This window comes from Cuculus canorus, chromosome 6 (genome assembly GCF_017976375.1).
Source record: "Cuculus canorus isolate bCucCan1 chromosome 6, bCucCan1.pri, whole genome shotgun sequence".
NCBI classification, from domain to species: Eukaryota; Metazoa; Chordata; class Aves; order Cuculiformes; family Cuculidae; genus Cuculus; species Cuculus canorus.
Window position 1 is genome coordinate 8,225,213 of NC_071406.1, and position 22,474 is coordinate 8,247,686.

General features: G+C 38.2%; 1 protein-coding gene across 7 annotated transcripts in view; it reads left to right on the plus strand.

The window, feature by feature from the left end:
* NCKAP5 (NCK associated protein 5) overlaps positions 1 to 22,474 on the plus strand; it is a 426,805-nt gene that overhangs the window by 308,864 nt on the left and 95,467 nt on the right. For all 7 annotated transcript variants that reach the window (XM_054069955.1, XM_054069950.1, XM_054069949.1 and 4 more), the window contains 2 exons: positions 15,231 to 15,299; positions 21,445 to 21,483. In XM_054069955.1, the coding sequence (XP_053925930.1) occupies positions 15,231 to 15,299; positions 21,445 to 21,483 (108 nt within the window). The remainder of the gene's footprint in view (positions 1 to 15,230; positions 15,300 to 21,444; positions 21,484 to 22,474) is intronic.

Here is a 22,474-nt window from a genome sequence, read left to right on the forward strand (position 1 = left end):
TCTGGGATAGACAGGCGCATAATTCCATCTAGAGGGCAGAGTTTCTTCCCTTCCCAGAGGAATACCTGTGGTAACTGTTGGCCTTCCATAACGTGTGGTGACAGTGCTCATTCATCTTTGTGATTCATGCATTTTCCTATTCCTCTTCTGGATAGTATGTACTCATACAAGGCCAGGACTTGGAAATTATTTAGGAGAAGAGAAACACTCGATTAGTAATTACAGCTGTTTCCTTTTAACAAGCCTGCAGGTGTCCGTGTTGTCTTCAGTCAGTCAAATGGTCTGTTCCTCCAGAATAATTCTTCTGATTTTAAATGCTCTGGGTCTTAAAGTTCTCCTGAAAAGAGGAAGCAAGTAAGACCTAGGTTTGTCATTTGGCTTTTTGGTAAACTGTAAGAAAAAAGAGTACTTGCAAATTGGTTTCTCCGCTAGGCAAAGTCCCTGTAAAGTTACTGCAGCAACAGCTTCAAGTCAGCAGGAGAAAGGGGACTGAGTGTTGCGCATTACGTGAGCCTGTTTTGCATTTAGACAGAAGAAACTAAGATCTTCTTTTCTTGTATTGCGTCTCTTCCACTGAAATACTTGGTTAGTACCTCTCTTGACAGCTCATTGTAAGCCAGAAATGAGCAGAGACGGGAACTTCAACAAAGAGGTTGAATGGCTGAAAAAGCTGAAGTTTCTTCTCACTTGCCTCCAAGTAGCTCGTTCTTTTCCTTCTTTTAGATCTTAGGAAATTTGCTTATTTGGACTTTAGTGACAGAGAAAAGCCTGTTGCCTCCTCTTAGATACTTTCCTTCAGTCCTGTATTGCATTTGATTTCACTATGCTTTAGCTGCTATTTCAAATAACATCAGTTGTAATATTCTTTTTCTTAAATAAGCAATGAATGTCTTTCTAGAACCTTAATCTGACCTTTATCATGACACAACCAATTTCATTAGACATTGTAGTGTCTCCCTAGTGCTGTGCAGAGATAGCTGTTCCTTAAATACATACGTTCATTTGCTCAAATTAAGGTGGGTTGAGTGAAAGGCTTGTGGAGATAGGACCGGGGGAATGGGTATAAGATGGAGAGGACCAGATTTGGACTGGACATGAGGAAGAATTGCTTCCCCATGAGAGTGGTGAGACACTGGAACAGGTTGTCCAGGGAGGTTGTGGCTGCCCCATCCCTGGAGTTGTTCAAGGCCAGGTTGGATGGGGCGTTGGGCAGCCTGAGCCAGTGGGATGTCCCTACCCATGACAGGGGGATTGGAACTAGATGACCTTTAAGGTCCCTTCCATCCTTAACTATACTATGCTACTAACAAACAGAAAAAGAGGCCATGTCACAAGCTTTGTAAACAATTTAGTCTTTTTATGTAGTGCCCTGCAAAATAGTTGAGGTAGCAGAAGCAGTGTAGCTACACAGGATAGTTCCTTTTGGGATGATTATATCTTCTTGAAAAACTGGATATTTACCCCAGGAGAACAATGCATTAGCAACCTGAGCCAGCTTTACAGGGTCTTTGCAGAAGTGCTTGGTGTAGTGTCGAATAACTTTGCTACTAAGGAAGCACCTTGTGTCTTCCCCTTCTCTCCTCTTGGTGTGGTAGAGTACATTTTTTTTCCATTCCAATGAGAAAAGAACTTCTCATGCTTTTAAGCAACTGATTTGCCCTGATAGTGACCTCTGCCAAGCAGGAATATTTCCCAGTTGCAGGCCGATCTGACAGAACAGTAATGTGATTGATCCTGGGTATATATTACAATGCATAGTATTTCATACATTGATTTAATTTTGTTCTTTTCTCCGCATTTTCCCTTTAGGCCAATTGATTAATCACTGATACTGCTCTTGAACAACAGCTTGGAATAAAATAAAAGCAACATTTCCTCAGTTTTAGTGTATCTGGCTATCAAATTTGGACATGTGAAGGTGGGTGCAGTTCTGGTGGCTGCACTTGAGTTGTGCTGACTTACGTGATGCGAATTTGGCTCATTGTGTAGATCAAAGCCAGGATATTGGGCTGCTGCTGTGTGTTTCATGCCTGAGCTTCTTGCTGTGGAGCACCACTGAATCCCGTCAACTTTGACTTAATGCATCTTGTATGTGAGACTCTTATTGTCATCCAAATCTTGTTTTCCTAAGAACTTCTGCAGTTTTCTACCCTCTCACAAAGCATGTAGCCTAAGGCTTTTCTTGATGTAGTTTACCAACACATGTAAGTACAAAGAACAAAATCTGAGATGAAATTTATATGATGAAGAGCAAGGTTAAGTAAATAATTGGAACATATGTGATATTGCACAATAACAATAATGTGTAATTAAAATAGAATTTCCTTTTCACGTAACTGGCTTTAATGTATATGTTTTAGTGTGGTTTCATATTTTCTGTTTTCAGAAGGTACAAAGCTGTAAAATTATCCAAGTAAAAAAACGCCTCTAACACATCTCTGTTGTACATAGGAAAAAGCCTTCTGACTAGGCTTATCTTTTACAATAGTGTTACGGGAATACGTTCTTCTGCTGGCAGTTGACTTCTTTAGGTCTATCACTATAAATTTAGGATCCAAAGACAGCCTATTACAGTTATGTGTCTACCGTAAGCCTACGAGTTCCTCTTCCAATTTTATGTAGTATAAACCCAGTCCATTGGCTCTGGGGTCACACCGCGGTGTGAATTATTGCCTGGTGAGTGCACTGATCAGAAAAATCACTTGAAAGAGACACTGACTGCTCATCGAAGCCGAAAAAGTCCATGTAGATGCACCTGATGTCTGCCAGGACAATAGGAGACATTTTGTATGACCAGTTAGGATAACATTCAGGTACTGCTGCATCAGACAATCTGTAAGGGATCCTCATCCCTCTACATACATCTTCTGCGAACTGAGCACAGTCTGCAGGGCAGAAAAAGCATGCCCAAACTGTTGCAGCTTTTAAGAGAGGCAGAATTTGAGATCTAGGTTGTTGTTCTTTTGAGCGAAATGCAACTGCTCTGCAAATTCACTATTCCACTCTGAAAGATTAAAAATGAAACGAGTCAGAACTTTTAATTTAACAAATGTCAGTGCAGAAATCAACTTACCGCATATTGCTGTGTGGAGCAAGGGGCACTGTTTGCTACTTACTGTGCGTATAAAAACAATAGAGGAAAACGTTCAAAGCTTTCAGGAGAAGCAAGGCGATGTTTGCAAATAGAGTTTTATTTCAGTTAGCAAGAAGTGAACGGTAATTTTGTGATTCAGTTATTAGAAGTTAGCTACTGGCTACAAAACAATTGCTGCACGTTATGTGGCATTTGATCCTGTTCGTAATGCAGCACACCAATACCTGTTCTGCTCGCTTTGCTTCCCGACTCCTTAGCTGCAAGGGAGAGACATAACTGAAGCCATCAAAAGAAGTTCATTTTGAAATACCTGGGGCAGTTGACTTATGGGTGAGTTCTGATGAAGAAAGTGAAATTGCAGGAAACATTGCCTTCAGAAATAACTCAATGCTTCCATGTACTTAAAAACAGAGAAACTTGTTTTAAATTTATGTTATGAATTGTGAAATAGTTGACATTAATAGCTTATTGCTGTGGAAACCTTTTAACTCAAAGTCTTTAAAGGAATAGAGTAAAAATGATTCATCATAGGAGAAGGAAAATAATGTACTTTATATTTTATTATGTTTAAGAATACTTTGTGACAGTATCTTTTATACTATCATGTAATATTTTAAAACTATTGCATAGTAGAGCAAAGAAAGGTCATTCTTTTTCTCCAAATTCAAATAAAAATAAGCTCAAGGGATAATTTTTAAAAGCAAAACCAGTTGTATGTTTTGTTCCATTTCATAAAAAGTCATACATTTTTCCTTGGAGAAGAAAAAATGAGATTTTCTCACTTAAAGACTCATCGGATAACAAGGAACTAGTCTGAGTTTTGCATCGCACAGCCAGTGAATGTGACATTTAAGCATATGGGATCAGTGTTTTCCAGGCTGGCAGTTTAAATCACTTCATTTCATAATTATTTTTGTTGGAACTAAATGAAGAAACTTAGGATAAATAATTGAGAAAAAAAAAATGTTGCTTCATAAAACTTCAGTGTCCGCTTTCTCTGAAGACAGAGCAAAACATCCACTGTTTCACCTTCCAGTGGGAACCGAAACAAATGGGTATGGGAGACAATTAATAGTGTTGTTGGTTATGCATTAAAAGACACATGGGGAAAAAAGAAGGAATACATTAAAGTTTTCTTTCTATCATCAATCCCAAGCACAGTCAACTGCTTAATTTCCCAGGGGAGGGGAGTGTGTGAGTGTGGAGGAGGTTCCTGTTGGTGTCTCTTGAAGATAGTGCCAAGTTTAGCTCCAAATCTGAACTGTTCACTATCATTTAGTAACAGCCCTTCAGTTTGTGTGCATGGAGCAGCCTGGAAGTACCAGTTATGGCATTAGGGCCAGTTTTTGCATTGACCTGTGAAATTATATTTCATGTTCATTCCACCAGTATTAGAAAAAAATATATGAAAGCCACTTTAAAGGAGAAGAGCTGCTCTTAATAGATAGAATTTCTAGAAATCTAAAAAAAATAAATCCTTTTTATGCATATGTTTAATCCTTGGCTTCCTGGTACTTAATTTCAATTTTTTCTACATAATTCCATTGACTTTCTTTTTTTAATTTATTTTAGTTTGTGAAGAAAAATATGTCACAATTTTTTTAAATTTATTAGATTCTAAAATTATGTTCTGTTCCTGAATTGAGTATTTCGGTGTGACCTGCCAGAATTTTAAAAGGTAGATTAAATTTGCTAAAAGGGATAGTTAAATTCTTGAATTTCAGCTTTTGAAGAAAGTTAGCTTAAGGCCTTTGTGGTTTATTCCTATACTTAAATATTGAGGTGTGTCCTGTAAAGACAAACTACTCGTCTCTTGGGCTTCTTTTTCCATAACCACCTTCCAATAACGTGAATTAGTACTGGTATTGCCTATATTTACTATGAACATCTCGGCTAGACAAGTTGGAAAAAATAAGAAATAGAATAAAGTTGCCCAAAGATTGATTTTCATACATAGATCTGAAATACTCTGTTCTTTCCAAACTCTACATTGGATTAACCTTGAAGTATGCTGCTCAGGAAAGTGTGAATAATGGAATCACAGAAAGTAGAAAATGGTCACTGTGTCAGTAACATCACAGTCAAAATTGCAAAGGTTTGAAGGATAAACTCACTTAAAGTAAATTCTGAGGTTGCCTTTCTTTAAAAACTGTACTGGAAAAAATATGTATATATATATGAAAGATGTTGAGTTCTTCTTGAGATCTGAATTAAAACAAACAAACAAACAAACAAAAACCTTCTATTTTGTGGTTAGGAAAGTGAATTTTTGTAACAAGTAGTTCCATATGTATCATTTCAGAAGGACCCAAAGCCCTGGAAATATTTGTACTGGTTTTAATGTCACTTTTAAATTTGATCAAAATCTTCTGCAAAATATTTCTTTTCAAATCAAAGCAAGTGTTTTCTTTGAAAATGGACGCACTGAAAGTTTTTTATCGAGATTCAGCATTGGATGTATAGATAGTCAATGGTTTTCAGCTGGTCTTTACTAATTGCCAAGAATTAATATTTCAAAGAATTTGAATTTTCCCTGAAGAATTTGGTCTTTTTGCAAGGAAAATTGAAACAAATGCAACTGACTGAATATTATAGGATTAATTCATGTAAGAGTTTTCAGTGCAAAGATATTTATGTATGTGTTAAATACAAGTTGATATTAAACACAAAATGCCCTTTAAGACTAATCAGGTTCGCACCATTTGCCTCCGTTAATTGTAAGAATCTTGGTTTCACTTACAATTTCAGGATCTCATCCTTTTTTCATGGGCCAGGGATTTTATTTTTAGTTCTTTGACAGAGGAAATAACTGGCTGTTAATATTACATGGGGAAGCGCAGTAGTTTGTCAGAATTAAATGCTCTCGGTTCTTAAGGGAGAACAGTTCCATAAGGGAACAAATCATTTAAAACAAGAGAAGAATACCTCCCTGGAGCTGTTTAAAAGATGGGTTGGCTAGGTGCTCAGGGACATGGTTTAGTGGCAGATAGGAATGGTTGGACTCAATGATCTAAGAGGTCTTTTCCAATCTAGTGATTCTAAGAAGAAAGGAACAAGATGGAGCAGCTGCCTCTGGTTCACAGTTTTCGAGGAGAAGGATCACTGGATGTAGATATTGGAAAACCAGAAAATAAACAAACACGCACACATTGTTCTTTGCATAAAAATTCAGTGTTATGTCTTACATTTGTGTGAAGGCATCGTGGCCTCTACCACGTCCCTGGGTGCACGCTTTGAGCACCTTCCCCGTGCTGTTTGAGTTTCAGTGTCCTTTCTTCCAATGATTGCCAACTCAGTGTTGCTGTATGACAGGATGGCATCACATGGTGTCATGGATCTACCTAACTGTGAGCGAGGGAACTTCCTCTTGTCTCTCGTTTCACCCTTCATTAATAGCAGCTGCTTCAGTTTAGGCACCCAGGGATGTTGGGTTTGGGAGGCGAGTGCCTTGGTGTCGGTGCGGAGCGATGCATCGCACTGAGGCACACAGCTCAGCGCTTTGTTCGCAGGATGAGTGATAAAAAATAGGAGTCTCGCTGGGACTTCTGGTTTTCCATGCTTGTACTTCCACGCTTTATCAAGTATATTCCATAGAGCAGCATGTGTAGTGTGTGTGTCTTTAACTTCAGGAAATACACACGGCTTTGTGCTGCCTGTCTCTGCTTATTTAAATCTCTTCTAGTCCTCATCCTCAAAAAATGTTTTATACGTGATCATTTGGAAGAATTTTTTTTGGGGAAAAAAGGCATCCTTCATAATTTTAACCTGTTTGTTTAAATCCTGTATTGACACTGCTCTACCTATGGATATATTGTAAATCTATTATAATCTATGTAAATAATGGTAGAATTTGTTGTTTTCTGCAATTTGCATGCAACTAAGCATAAAAAGCTATTATTGATATATCAGTTGATAGCCTAGATGTTTATTTGCTGGAAGATAAGCCTGGGCTTATAATGCAGTCTGCTTTGCTAGGTCTATTCCTAACCTTCTCTTTAAAATGTCAGCTCCAGACATTTCTGCGGTGTCAGAAGGGAAAATGTTGAAGGTTTTAAAGGCTTGTCATTCTGAACTACTTTAGAGTTAACCAAAATAAAAATAAAAAAGACAAATATTGCCATTCTTGAAATTAGAAATTTCCGACTTCTGAAAAACAAACAAATACAAAAGAAAGTTGTAAGTTCTTCACAATAGAATTCCCAGGAATTTGAGGATATGAGGTTTACTTTTAGGTTTTTTTTAGGAGACAGTCTCATCAGCAGTGTAGAAATCTCATTTGGGTTTGATTTGAAGCAGTTCCTGAAGTTCATGTGTTTAAAAGGAGTCTTCCTCATTTAGGTTGGACACCCATTGTTTCCTCTCGTGGAAACCGGGAAACACTTGACGGGCAGGAACAGAGCTGTGTGGGTCTGAGCCCTCCATGCCCCTGAGTGAGAGTCAATACCTGTGATCTCCTGCAGGTCTGCAGATAAACTAGAGAATTTTGTTTTCTAATTTCTTGCAGCATGAAATCCATACAATTTTTATATCTGTTACGTAAGTGTAAATTCATGTTTAAATACATGAATCAGCTCATCAATGATTTGTAAGTCATCACATGCAACTGCACAGACCTTGGGCTGTTTGTTGTTAGGAACACTTAAGTTTTTACGTGATCTTGAGAGGTTTGCTTTCCGATGTCGAGGAAATATCTCCTAATTTTTAGTAGATGTTAGATGAAGAAGATTATACTGTGAGGCTGCAAACCCTTTTTGTTGGTAGCACAGCTATAGCATGGCATGGCCTGTGGGACAGACTGCTTATGAGAATTGCTGGTGGCCTGTACTGCTCTCACTGTATTTTTGTGCTAGTAAAGAAATAAAAAATGTATCACTGAAATTTTGAATTGCAAGAAATCCCTACCAGTTCTGCCCGGTGAGGTTTAATGTGGCCTTTTTGTATACAGAGTTATAATTAACACTTGCATGGTTCTGTATGTTATTATTTACCGTCACATATGTGTTGCTTTTATGCCATGTTTGACCAGAATGTGAATGATGCAGTTGAGAAAGCTAAGGGCCTATGTGTTTTGACAAAAAGGTGAGAAGTTGTCATATCACTAATTTCTCCTTTTTGTTTTTTTTTTCTCTCCATCTCCATGAGTCAGAATAGTTAAGACTAGAACATTTGAAAAAAAAGCATGCGGTAATATTTTGTCAAGTATTAGTCTGCTAAATGCACTCCTTACTTCATTGGTAGCTGGAATTCTCCAGTCTTGGTTACTGCCAGGGAGCAGAGCCGTAGCGGATGGGCTACAGTTCAGCAGGGAGATGCTCCGTGTTTTCTCCAGTGTTGTTTTGTTGTGGAAAGCGTGAAGCAGGAGGTGGAAACATCCAAATGTTGACAGGCAGGTCATGAGGTGCGGTTCCCATTTTACTCCTAGCAGAGAGCTGTCTATAGCAGTATAAAAGCAACTGGAAAGTAGCCAGTGGAAATGCTTTCACAGTGCTAGAATTAAATTACAGCTTTGTCACTATAATTGTTTTGATTTAAAAGCACAAATGTAGTTTTCAGTACTTCTCACCAGCGTAACCATGCTGCTACACTTTTCTCTGAAAATTAGTTGGGTTAGTCTTTCAAAGGACAAATTTTCTGTCTAAGTTGGACAGAATAATAGAAAGAGTGGCCTGTGACCAAAGAGATGCAGATTGTTCGAATGGTAAACCCCGTCTAGAACAGCAGCAGTTTACCAAAAACCAAATGCTGTAAGGAGCTAAAAGGAAGTTTTAAGGAAAGATAATATTAATCCTAAGAAAAGATTGCAACAACATTACTTCTTGCTTTACCAACAGCAGACTTTGACCTAGGTTTTGACCTCTCATGTGCCCTGTATGAAACTGTGACCAGAAAAATACACAAAATCAGAGGCTGCAAGGAGGAAAAAATTGCTGAGTGCATTCGAAGTGCTTGGACAGCTATTAATGCACTGCACAGGGCATGACAAATGAGTGTCTGTGTAAATCAATAAAGCTTTCTATAAATGGACAAATGGTTTAGTATGAATAACAAAGAAGTACACATGGTAACCGTGTTGTAGTGTTCTGTCAGGGATTTTAAAGTTCACTGTCATAACTTTGTTCCTCTTGACCTTTATTGATGATACCTTCAGAGCATGTTGAGCTGCTAACTTGACGTACAACCTTTAGACCTTCATCTCCTGCCCATGGCAGGGGGGTAGACTAGGTGATCTTTAAAGGTCCCATCTGATCCAAACCATCCCATGATTCTATGATCTCCTTCTCCTGTAGTGCAGAATGCACACTACGCTCCCCTTTCTTCTCTCTTCCCCCTCCTATTCTTTTGTTTTGTCTCAACTCAACAATGGTTGAATAAGGAAAACTGTCTTGTATGTGCTTCTCTTTTATTCATGCATTCTAATAGAAAATTCAGTGCTTTAATTCATTTAATTGTGGTTATGAAAGTGCAGAGGATTGTTTGTTGAAGACTTCTTAATAGGTACGTGAAATAATTTTTCAGTTAAAGACCCCAGTGCACCAAATATTTGCTAATTCATAAATTGTTGGAACAGGCTTGCTAGATAACGAAGTGGTGTTGTTCCTGTTCTCTTGACTTTGTAAGTCAAGGCACAGAAAGGTAAAGGTTGAACTTTTTAAAAAAACCTTTAGGGACTTAAACCCAAATCTTATTTTCAAACAGCCTTTAAACACTTTAGTTTGCTTTTACAAGCAGTACACAGAAGAGGCTTTTGCAGGATGTTACAAGATGATAAGTGAAAGTCGTCCTCTCAAGTGCCACTTGGAGAGGCAAGCCTGGAGGACACGTGGATATCTTTGGCATTCTCAGGCCTGAGAACGTGTCTGCCACTTCTACCAAATGCAGGTAAATGTCGATCAGAGTATAGGAAGTAAACAGTCCTTAAGCCATCATAATAATCCTCTCTAAAATCACTAAAAGCAAGAGGAGAGAATGAAGAAGTCATCCTAAATATCTGTATTGATGTAAAAATATCAGTCTATACTTATTTCCCCTATTTTGTAGTCTGTAGTTTATTTCTCTAAAAGGTGCCCTGATCTGTGAGTGCAGGTGAGGACTGAACTCCTCAAAAAGTCTCAGATTTGGCACAATGATACTGGTGGGAGATCTTGTGCTTTGACCACATAAAACTGGGAAAAGGACTGTGAGCTGGAAAGGAGCTGAGCACTTTTTGGCTCACAGCCCACCGATAATGTATACTTTTGGGAGACATTCCCCTGTGTTTTGGGGCAGGAGGGCAGGAGGACTTGTATTTGTGGGGTTTTTTTCCTGTGATGCAAAGATCTGTAGTGTCTTTTGTTGTCGTTAACAAAAAAGTAACCACATGAAGGATGTATTTCAGATGCGTTTTAGACTTCAGGTGTAGATGTGTTTTTTTACAAGAATTTAAAGTTTAGGTGGCTGCACTGCCAGAATGGATGCTTCCCGTGTGTTGGTGTTAAGGGTATCCTGAAGTTCATTACTATGACCATTTTAAAATTTCTTTTAAAAACTGCAATCATAGAATAGTTGGGGTTGGAAGGGACCTTAAAGATCATCTAGTTCCAACCCCCAATTCAGGCAATGAATTGGCCTGCCTTTATTGATCCTGTGTATAACACGTTTATAGAAACATGAAAAAGGCCAAGGCTGCTGTCAGTCTCGTTGTTTCTTCAATAATAGCACAATGAACAACTAATCATCGTGAACTAAGGAATTTCCTCTGACCACAAAGAAATTTTAAGGAAACATCGTGTATCAAAGCTGGAGAAGGGCTATTCACAAAGGTTTGTAGTGATAGGATGAGGGGCAATGGGTATAAACTGGAGAGGGCAGATTTAGACTGGACATTAGGAAGAATTTCTTCACCATGAGAGTGGTGAGACCCTGGCACAGGTTGCCCAGGGAAGCTGTGGCTGCCCCATTCCTGGAGGTGTTCAAGGCCAGGCTGGATGGGCCTTGGGCAGCCTGATCCAGTGGGAGGTGTCCCTGCCTATTGCAAGGGAGTTGGGACTAGATGGTCTTTAAGGTCCCTTCCAACCCAAACTATTCTATGATTCTATTGTGTAACAAATACAGTTTATTTTATTGCATCTGACTCGTGTCTACATTCATGGGAAATAAAGGGCAGATTCTTAGTGACTTCGTTGGGAACAGGACTGGACCTCAATGCATCACGAGTGTGGCTGTCTGCTGCAAGCCTGGAATGACACGGTGCAAACGGCTGCCTTGTGGTTGAGAACAGTGTTCTTCAAAACCTGTGAAGGAGAGAGAAAGCTTTTACCTGACCTGAAGATAATCTTCATCGTTACTAGGGCTATGTTTTCCACCTTTAGCAAGGCGTTAAAATCAGACCTGACAAAGTCCCTTGCAATGACTGTATCTTGGCAATGGTATCAATACAAGGCAACCTCTGCTTTATGCAAAGCAGTCTAAAGTTTTCATTTTCAAATTGATTTTCCGTAAACTCAGCCTCACAATTCAGAACAAAATTTTGTATAATTAAGGCAGTTGCAGGCTGGTTAGCATTATCCAAGTCATGATTGAAATCTTTAAATTTTCCAATGTTAGAGAGACTTTTGTGCAAAATGCTTTCTTCCAAATTGGAACTAGGAAATACCTCTGTTTTGACATTTGAAGAATCGTTGAATCTATAATGTTCCAAAAGCAACATGCAATGTTACAGTAGGAAGTACTGGAACTGGCTGCCCAGGGAAGTGGTGGAATCCCCATCCATGGAGATGTTCAAAAAGGATGTAGTCGTGTTTACTTTGGGACATGGTTGAGTAGGCATGGTGGTGTTGGGCTGATGGTTGGACTTGATGATCTTAGAGGTCTTTTCCAGCCTTAATGATTCATGATTCAATGATTTAATGGTAAGTTACGCCTTGGTTACTTTTGACTGACTGAACCATATTGTGCTTTGAGAGCTGACCCCCATGCTTGCCAGTTGAATGTTGCTTATTGGCTGTTATTTGCTGGGCTCCATCACTTTGAGTGTTTGTGAGGCTGAGGACAGGACTGGTTTATTTCTATGTGTAATGAAAAATATACATACACTCCTAGAGGATGGGTATATCTAAAACTAGAAATCACTATAAAAATCAATTGATATCTAAGAGAGTACTGTTCTGAGTAACCTATTTTTTTACTGCATCATCCCTGCTGGGTTATGTATGGGAGAAGTGACTGCATTAGGGGTCAGTACTTCTCTGTCACTGCCTCTAGGTGCCTGCAAGTGTTCAATAGCTCTCATGCTGTGAGAATCTTGGGCTTCTCATTGCAGCTTATCCTAGTGTAAGTATAGCCTGAAAATAAAAATGAAAATAAAATGTAATAGTGGTTTCCTCCAAGTAAACCTACCTTGCTTGACTGGCAAAAGATGCCTAGAATGTGCAGTACTGGAGGGAGGCGGATCCCTCTGAGCAAAAATTAGGATTTACAATAACATCAAAACCGAGTGGTTTCTGCTAAATAAATGAAGGTTTGAATTAGGAGGCAGGGTTTTGAGATCACAAGTACTATTAAAAATTTTCCAAATGAATACTTCTGGGGGAATGGGGATTATTATCAAATATTCAGCTGCAGTATAGAGTGATTTAGTATATCAAGTACTGGTTCTCCCATGTTGTGAGAACTGGCACAGGATCTTTAAGGAAAGCCAGTCAAGTGTGCCTTCCTAGTCCTGTCTTCATTAGGAAAATGCCAAATAAATGAGCATGGTTTGTTCGGCAATCAAGACGCACAAGTCAAGCTAACATTGACTGTGTTACATCCTTTCACTACACTTGTGAAGCCTCAGCATGGAAAAAGGAGTTTATTACAGAGATGTTTCTACTGTGGCTTGATAAGAGGGAGAATGTAGCATTTATGAATAATATGTCAAGTTCAGATTTCCCAATTTTGGTAGTCTGTTTCTGAAATAACAGCTCACTGAAATCAGAAATTCAGCTAACAGAGCCAAGAAGACTTAGCTTTCGTTTTATAGCCTCACAGCATTAAAAAAAATGGAGTAAGAGAAATTCAGGGAGCTCCCTGGGCATTTTGAATAGTACAACTATATGTTGTAGTTCTTTTAGACATTTCTGTGTGGGAGCCGTCTGCCCAAACTGTTTTAGGATAAAATCATACAATATCTTTTTATCTTGGTGAAAATGAAAATGAAAAGAATTAAGGCCAGAGATATACCAACACGCCTGAGTTAAGGGCTGTGCAGGCTAATCCTGTAGCGACTGCTTCAAAACAGAAAGAGTAATTTGTTTAGGGTGGCATTTTAGGGTGATATTCATAGAGAAAAGATCTTAAAATCTTTAACTCATAGTAATAGTTTTTCATGTAGCAATCACCTCTTTATTTTATCAATCAGTCTGCTGGAATGTGTCCTGTAAAAGCAAACTGATAACTGTATGTGATAGCCTCTTCGGTGTGGAGGACTGTTTACCCTCCAGCATCTGATTTCGTACTGCTGCTTGTTCTTATGTGGCTTCTGCTTCTACTTTGCTACTTACTTCTTCATCTGTACTTTCTGCTGCCACGTCTCGCAGTGCTCTCTGCAGGATCACCCATAGACGTTTTATAGCCATATGTTGAATCCATTGGTAGGTGACATTGTGAAAATATGATGCAGAGCATTTTACCACCTTTACTGGCTTTGATTGTACCCTCCAGATAAAGCACTGATTCCATATAGTTGTTTATTTAGAATTGTAAATAAGTAAACTTTGTATGCCCTTGTTTCTTACCTCCCTCTTATTCTTTACTCCCTTTCAATATGCTGGATAATTATGTAAGTTTACTTTTTCTTCCTAACCTTATGTTTAGGGTTCAGCTGAATTTGAAATTGTAGTTAATGAATCAATTTATTGGACTTTGGGATTTTCATGTTGTTGAATCACTGACTTTTCTGAATAAGGAAGAGAGAACTGTGCATCTTTCCACGGAGTCTTTCCATGTAGTTCATTGCGTTAAATTTTTCTCTGAAATTACAAATGTTAACTATATTTATGACTGTTGTTTTTTATAACCACTATTCTCTTTAAGCAGCATTTGTTTAACTTTTATAGGCTAACAGAAGGTTAAAGAGAAGCACGTAAAGTAAACTGTATAATAGTTGTAATTGCATGAATACATTGATTTTTGTGTTGCAGTTATGTGATGTGAAGTTATGCACCAGAGGCAGAGAGGTTTCTGGAGCCAGTTTTTTTAGTTTATCAGTCTTCAAGAGAAGCTTAGTTGAAACTTGCTCTGATGCAGCTGTATACAGCACGTTTTAGAGATTTTCCTATTCCCACACTGAAAGAATTCTTAGAGTCAAGTCATAATATATAAAAAATACATCAATTTACTGTAATTTAACACACCAGACTGTGCCATTTTGCAATTAGCACTACATAAGAATATGAGTGAAATGGAAATTAAAGATAGATGAAAGGCACTACTGTACAGGAAACTTTATCATATATAAATTGACATATGTAAGATAAAAGCCTCCTGACTTTAGGATTGCATTTAGGTGCAGTAAAACACCTCTCTCAGTCTTGAAATGATAGGAATTGCTTTTTAAGTGAGGACTAATAAGTTAATCTGGTTCAGTTAAGCACTGTAATTCACAAATTAGTTATAGTGAGACCAGAGCATCTGGAGTTACCCACTACAGAAGCCAGGCTTGTGAAGAGCTGCAATAGTTAAAGGTTTACACAATATGCCTTTAGTTTCCTTTTGATAGCAGCTGCCTCTGTTTGCTTCCAAGTGGCTTTTTCAGGGAGCAAGTTCACTCTAAACGGACAGAGGGGAGGGAAAAAAGATGTACCAATGTCTTCTATAATGTTTCATGGCCAGCTTTGTTGGTTCTGACAAGATGTGATTGTGGACATACTTGGGATATCTGCTCTGATATTGTTCTAAATTGGAATGCATGGTGTGAATAATCTCATAAATGACTGTCGCTTCTGTTTTTTACTCAAAATAGCAACTTGTAGCAAAATGAATTGTATGGTGCTTTTTATTCTGGATCTTGAAGAGGTACACAAAGCAAGCACCCTGAGAATTTTTATAAATTGTCATGTAATACAAGATACCCTTTGATTAATTTACATATTTATTTATTTGTTCTATTTTACTGCAGGCAGAGAATTCAGCGCTGGCTCTGGAAAATGAAAATCAGAGAGAACAGTATGAAAGATGTCTTGATGAGGTAAGGTAGATAAAAAGGTTGTTCTTACCTGGTACTATAATTAAATGACTAGAAATGAATCTCTCCCACTCTTATAAGGTTGACATTGTTCTGCAATTTTCTACTGTTACCTCATTCTAATTAATTCTAAGAACATGTGTCTGACAGTCATAGATATTGTACTGCATGACCTCTAATGTAAATCCTGTTTTGACCACTACTCTTCACCGGAAAGTTCATATCTCTGTGACCAATAACTGGACCTGGTTTGGTTTCATCAGGAGGAGAAAATGACAATTTCCTATTAGGTTTTGTATACTCTTCTTTTCTGTAGGGTGGAACGCAGGTGGCAATGGTGTCTTCTGTCAAAAATCCCCCAGGTTTCCTATATAATGTATTCTGTAACCAGGGAATTTAGTCTCTCAGCAACCCGTTAGGTTTACATACGCTGCTTTTTGTGCTGGGTTCTGTCTAGCTGTTGGCTCACAGCTCAGCTTCTGATCAGACCTTCCAGTTACAGCTGCAGTATAATTCACTCATAGTTACTGAGTATTCCGGCAATTCTTACAATTCCAGAAATATCTAGTTATCTCCTATTGTGTTCAGCTTTCTCCATGTATATACTGATACTTACTTGTTCCTCCCGTTTATCCTGAAATAAGGCTATTCAGCATACATAAGAGCTTAAAATAGTTTTAAGACTTACTAGCTCAAAGAGTTGCTTAGTAGAAATTGTTTTCCCATTCCATAGTAAAAATGAGTAGTAGCACAAGTAGTTGGCTAACAGACAAACAAAAGAAAACAAAAACTACACCGGCTTCTCAGCTGCACCTTTGAGAGAAGTGCATGAGTGGGATAACCCCATGCATAGCGGTTGACAATTCATGTCTTCATACCAGCTTTATAAATTTTTAATCAGCATTTACTGAAGTGTTACTGGCGTGGGCAATACAGCTCTCGTACAAGCAGCCTCCAGTTCAGTGCAGATTTTCATCAGCAAATCCGTGCTTTTTGCCACTATAGCGTATTCTTATCATGGAACTGAAGTAAAAGAATTGTAGATAGACTTTTCCACTAGGCTATTCTCTGTTTGTTCTGTGGCACTGGAGTACCAGCAGAGCCTTGGTCTGCACTGGCCTGAGCCACTGCATTCAGTGCACACTTGGAGTGATATTTGGATAGCTGGGTGATAAGGATGAAAGCATTATATAATTGCTAAGTTTATCAATTACAGAGCATAACTTAAAATTATTTTCTGATTGTCTAAGACAAAATCCACCTATATAATTCATTTCGGAAACAAGTAAAGCACCATAACTGTCCATTCCAGCAAAATGCTCTATACAGATTACAAGGACAGAAAATAGGTTTTTATTGTGTTTGCAGTAGCGTGATGGATTTCTGATCCAGGATTGTGTTTTTCACATGCTGTTGCAGTTTAAAGAGCGAATAATTATATCAAACTATGCTCTGAAGTTTATTATCTTCAACATTATGTTGTCTGTTTTCAGTTCTTACATATTATCACAGCTGTATCTATCTTCTCCCACTGTGTCAACTTTTTCAGGAGAAAATGCTTCTCATCACCTGTGGTTTTGTGCTTCCCTGCTTTATTTCTTGCTTCTTTATCTTCTTCCTTTTTTGGTCTTCTGTTCTGTGCACATTGTCCTTCCCCATGGCTTGGCATAACTTTTTTCTTCTCCCTCCCCTTTCAGCCCTCACAGTGTTTTGGCAGCAGCACTGTAACCAGCATTTTAGCTGCCACAAAATCGGACCTAATCCTTTCCCATCACTGAGATGAAGAAGTTATTGCCAGTGACTCAGAAAACCATATTTAACAATAGCAGGTTCTGCAGGAGTCCCAGATTAGCACCCACCTTGGTGGACCTTCAGAAGAAATTGCATGTTCTCACCCTACTTCGTCATAGTAACGATAAAGAGAATAGGAGATGAGATGTAAATTTAATTAGTGAATAACCCAACCAATGATTTTGAGAGCATTCACTTCCAGCCAGAGTCTTCTGAGGATCCATTGTATGTGACAAAATTCTTTTCAAACAAGGATTCTCACTGGAGATCTTAAGAAAACAAAATGCTTTCCATAAATGTTTTTATGGGGAAAAAAAATAAAAGTAAAAAAAACTTGAAAATACCTTTTCTTTAAGACTTTAAGTCTGATGCGTCCTCTGCTTATAACTCACCTTATGCCAACCCCCCTCCTTGAAGGTGAAAGTCTCTTCAGGCCTTCCCTAGGTTGGGCTTCAGGACTTCTTTGGCAGTTTTTAGAAGCAAATGTACCCTCTGCAGCTATGTATCCATCTGTGCTGCAGCTCCATTTTGCCTCAGGGAGACCTGTTGTGTTTAGAGACAAGAAACAGAAGTTCCTGAGAAAATGAGGCTGTGATCACACCCACACTTGAGACAGCTAAGCCTGCCACCAAAAATACTGACTGCCCGCTACAACCGTTATTTTAATTTTGCCTCTGCAGACCAATTAATTGTGAGTCTATTGAACTTCTGCTGGGCTGATACATAAGGAGTGCATACCCGCAAAGCTGATATCTAGCTGTTCTGGTTGTTTACATGTTTGGGGTGCTTGACAGGGCCTTGAGGTAATGAAGGTTGGGAACATTGATAACTATTGGGAGAATGCTGCCATCTTTCGCTCATCATTGAGCATCCTCACATTGCAGCTTATCTCCCCTGGGTCCAGGCAAGCTCTGCTCGGGGCACTCAAGCATCATTTAATCTGGCTACCCTGGCAATAGTGTCCCTGCTTGGTCCCTCAGGCCTCTACAGCAATGTGATAAGGACGCTTGCAGTGCACGCTGTGCTTTCTGCCGAGGTGTTGGGGGCCATTAAGCTGCGTATGAAGGAAGTAAAAACAATCACTATGATTTTTCTGCCTATATGTGACAAAAACGTACGAGAGATGAGTTTTTAAAACAATGCCTGCCATTATTTTCTCTCATTTTCTTTTTTTTCTCAATTATTTTACATAGGTCATCTCATTCATACAATGTCCTGCATTTAATATTGTGTGAATGGATGCACCTGTGACTTAAAAAAAATGCGTGATCTGTAATCATTTTCATAATAAAACTCAATGAAACTCAAATGTTCATAGAGATGAAATCTGAAAAGAATATGGGTCAAGCTGAAGTGAGTCCTTTATGAATTTTAATAAATATTCACTGATTTGTAAAGTATTTTTTCATCTCTGAAGTGCACACATAAACAGCCTTAGAACAGTACGTGGAAGAAGATGTCATTGAAATGTTCCAGTACTTCTTAAATAAGAGCTAATTTAATTTCAGAAATACTCTATAAACATAGCTTTCTGTCCCTGAAAAATCTAATGCAAAATGCAAGATTGTCTTCTTATACCTTTGGGGTTTGAGGTTAACATGCATAATCCTAGTTTCCTATCTTGGAATTCAACTGTCAGTTTATTGGTAAGTGGTAATGTCATGTTTATTCACATCACTGTGCCAGCTGAGATTTCTATCAAGCTTCACCATACTTACATACAAAAAAATGTGTGACTTAGGTTAGATGATATTTTTTATTATATTTTATGAATTAGCTAATGAAAAATACGAAGTTATCTTAAAAAGGCATTTTTAGGATTTTTATAAAAGACCTTTCATTTTAGTACACTTGAAATGTCTTTGTATGAAACCACGTGGCAAAAGCAGCTGGGTAAATTCTCAGTATTTGGAAAAGGTGTACTAGGTGTTATTCTAGGGTCTCTTTTCGTTGATTCATTATTTTATACCTTTTCTATTAAGACCACTTTGTAACATGTATATGTAAACATAATTGCGTAAAGAAAAAGTGAAGCTGGTTCTTTTGTCTCTTATTGCAATCCACAAAAGGAAACCTCACCCAAAAATCTTGACTGTTAAATTCAAAGGAAAGGCAGGCAGTGTGAAGGCGAGCAATGTCGTTTCTTACACAATAGCAGACCAAGGAGCCAGCCATCTCTATTCTATTTCTTGTTTCACCTTGATTAAGTGCATGAATCACAGGTCAAGTCATTTTACAACCTGCTTTTTACTGGATTGAGCGGCAGTTCTGCCTCATATCAGAGGGAATTTCACATATTCTGCATCTGAGAAGTCAGTCTCTCTGCCTTCAGTGGTCTGTTTCCTTCGTTTTTAGCAATTGTGACTCGGTTTTGTAGTGCTGCCTTTGTTGTTCATTTATAGCTGTGGTGCCTCTTGATACCTGTGAGTAAAAATTAAGTAGATCTGCTAGCTTGGCAGTTTATTTCCATCTGAACAGCAGCACTGCTGTAGGAGTGGAATGGCAGCCTCATTTGAGATGCATAAGTTTCAATATGATTCCTCTTATCGACTGATAAATTAATTTTAGTAACTGTAGAACATATCACTGAGGGCTTCCCACCTCTGTTCCTGCTGAAAACAAAGAATACAGACCTTAAAATCTTTGAACGATAATAGCAACACAGTGTGCCAAGTTGCTAGAATAAAATAACCTCATTTTGTACAGAAGCTAGTTGCATATCTCTCTTATTGAGAGCTATGGGAGCTATGGATCACTGACAGGTACTTTCATGTAGATGCCTAACTACATACACTTAAAGCTGGAAAATTTGTCACATATGCATCGGCAAGTTCAGTTTTTCCCCATTTGGAAGATTATGCCACTTACACTCCTCTGTGCAATATATAAAGCTATAGGAGTAATTTTGCGGGCTATTCTGTTGCGAGTGACTAGTGCCCACTTCAAAGAACCTTTTAGTTCTTCCTTGGTAAAGTAACTCCATGTCAGAAAGTAAAGAAATAATGTATTCTATATGGTTTGTTCAATTTTCAGGTAGAGCAAACAGACGTTAAAAGTGCATGCCAGAAGGGACACTGTCGGATGTAGATCCTGAAAGTCTATAAAGCGAGGCACATGGTTTTTTAAAACTGTATCATATTTACTTCTGTCGGTTATTACTGTTCTAATATTAGTCTGTGTCTTCTGTTAAATCATGTGTAGAGCTTTTTTATGGGACCACTGTTCCATGGGCTGCCTTAAGTTAGGGACCAGTTTGGAGAAAAAAATTGATATCAGGCAGTTTTATGAGAGTATGAATCAAATGTAAGTTTTGCATGTAACAGAATTGAATTATTTACAGAAATGAATTAGCTTCAACTCCTTCGTCACAAGTCAGTTCACATCAGTGGTGTGGGGTTTATTCTTTCATTTGCCAAGAGTAAGAAAAATCAGTCCAGATTTGGTGGTGTCTGCATATGCTTTACTATAATTTCTGAAAGACAAAATCAAACCAGAGGTGATACCTACTGTCTCTTTTTGCATGGACTGAGAGCTCTAGTTGCACTCAGTAAATGCAAGAGCAAAAATATAGGCAAACGCATTGCATGGTAACATACTCATATATTGTTTTTAATTACATTAGCAATATAACAGACAAGTTAGACATCATCAGCAGAAAATCTTATCTAGGTTCCTTTTTCTGTCCCTCCTTGCTCCCCCTCCCTGCCCCTGTGCCTGCTGGTAAATATAAATTAGAAAAGATGTGTAAAATAAATAACTTCAAAAAATCCCTGTTGAATATATCGTTCTACTAATCAATGGTGTGTAATCTCATTCAAGTCAATTATGCTGTGTGGTGTGAATGCCTTCCAACCACATTCTGATGACAGTAGGTACTTTAATTTTCTGTGGCACTTTATGGTTTCTGCTTGTCATGATAGATGTACCATTTTGTCAATATTGAATCAAGAAACAATTAAACTTCATGAAAATGTTCAGGACTCCAACCTCAGCTGGTAAAAATCAGCTCTAGTGAGTGCAGTCAGTCCACACTGATGCATACCAGCAGCACATATGGCTGTGAAAGTTTAATCTAGTCGAAAGAATAGATGGCAGAAGTTAACCAAATGTCCATCATGTTATCCTGCAATTGATACAGTACACATTTGTTTATAATGAGGACTAGGACAGAAGTAGTTACTGTGCATTTCATGTATTCTTTCTAGTGTTATTTGATAAAAATGCTAGTAAATAATGAAAGTACTAGAATCAGTGGTGGTTGTAGATGCAAAGTGGAGTGTAAAGCCAAAAGTGAAGCTATTGTTATGCATGAATACAGATGATAACATAATTTACCTATTTTATTTATTTATTTCAGGTAGCTAATCAGGTTGTTCAGGCTCTACTTACTCAAAAGGTAAGTTGTGGTTTGGGGATTGTGGTATAAGGTAAAGCTTGCAGGTGTTCATTGTTCATTTGAGACATATATATTCTTATGTAGTATACATTTTTTAAATTATGTACACGCATTTAATTACTAAGGCCACCACGTGTCAGGTCCAAAGTCAAGTTTTTTGTAATCCAAATCAATGAAAATCCATGAGACTGTACATCTTTAAGGCTTGGTCATATAGGACCGATACCCAGTTTTTATTATTTACCTATATTGAGACAATAGCAACTGAAAATCCTTATTTTTCCATTCCCTATCCGTAACGAGTTATATTGCTCCATTGCTGTGGAATACAAACCGGATAAATTATGGTGCATGTCAATAGCTGACACAATCACATTGAGTAGAAGGAAAGGCTTCCTGGCATGGTCCTGTGCTTCCCCAAGTAAAACAGAAGGCTCCACATATAGAATAGGAATTCAGCTACTCTGCCTGTGGGCTGGGGACCAGTGATAGAGATTGTATATTTTGTCTTAAAAAACCTTTTGATGTCCTCCTGCTCCATTCTCCTGGGTAAGCCAGGGAAGTACTGCACAGGCAAAATTCTTGTAGGGTGATGGCAAACGTGGTAGAATGAGAAGATTCACTATGGCTTCTACAGAAGGCTGTGCTGGATTAAGTCATGTCTGAAGGTGCTGTTCACACTCCAAATGGTTTGGTACAAAGTATGATTGTTTCAGAGAGAACTTAGTGGGAGGAGTAGAATTAAAAATGAGCGGCTAAAATAATGAGGTGATCTGTAAAAAAAAAAAAAATTAAAGAGAGAAAAGCCAGGTAATATGTAAAAGCAGAAATAATCATGGGCCCAGAATGGGTAGGGAACAACTGGTAGGACAGTTCTACAAAAAGTGCTCTTTGAGTTGAACATGATCCCATGATGTCATTTTATTAGGAAGCTAGGGTGGGGACAACCAAAATATAAAGATCTGTAATAATAAGCTCCGAGCCTTTCAAT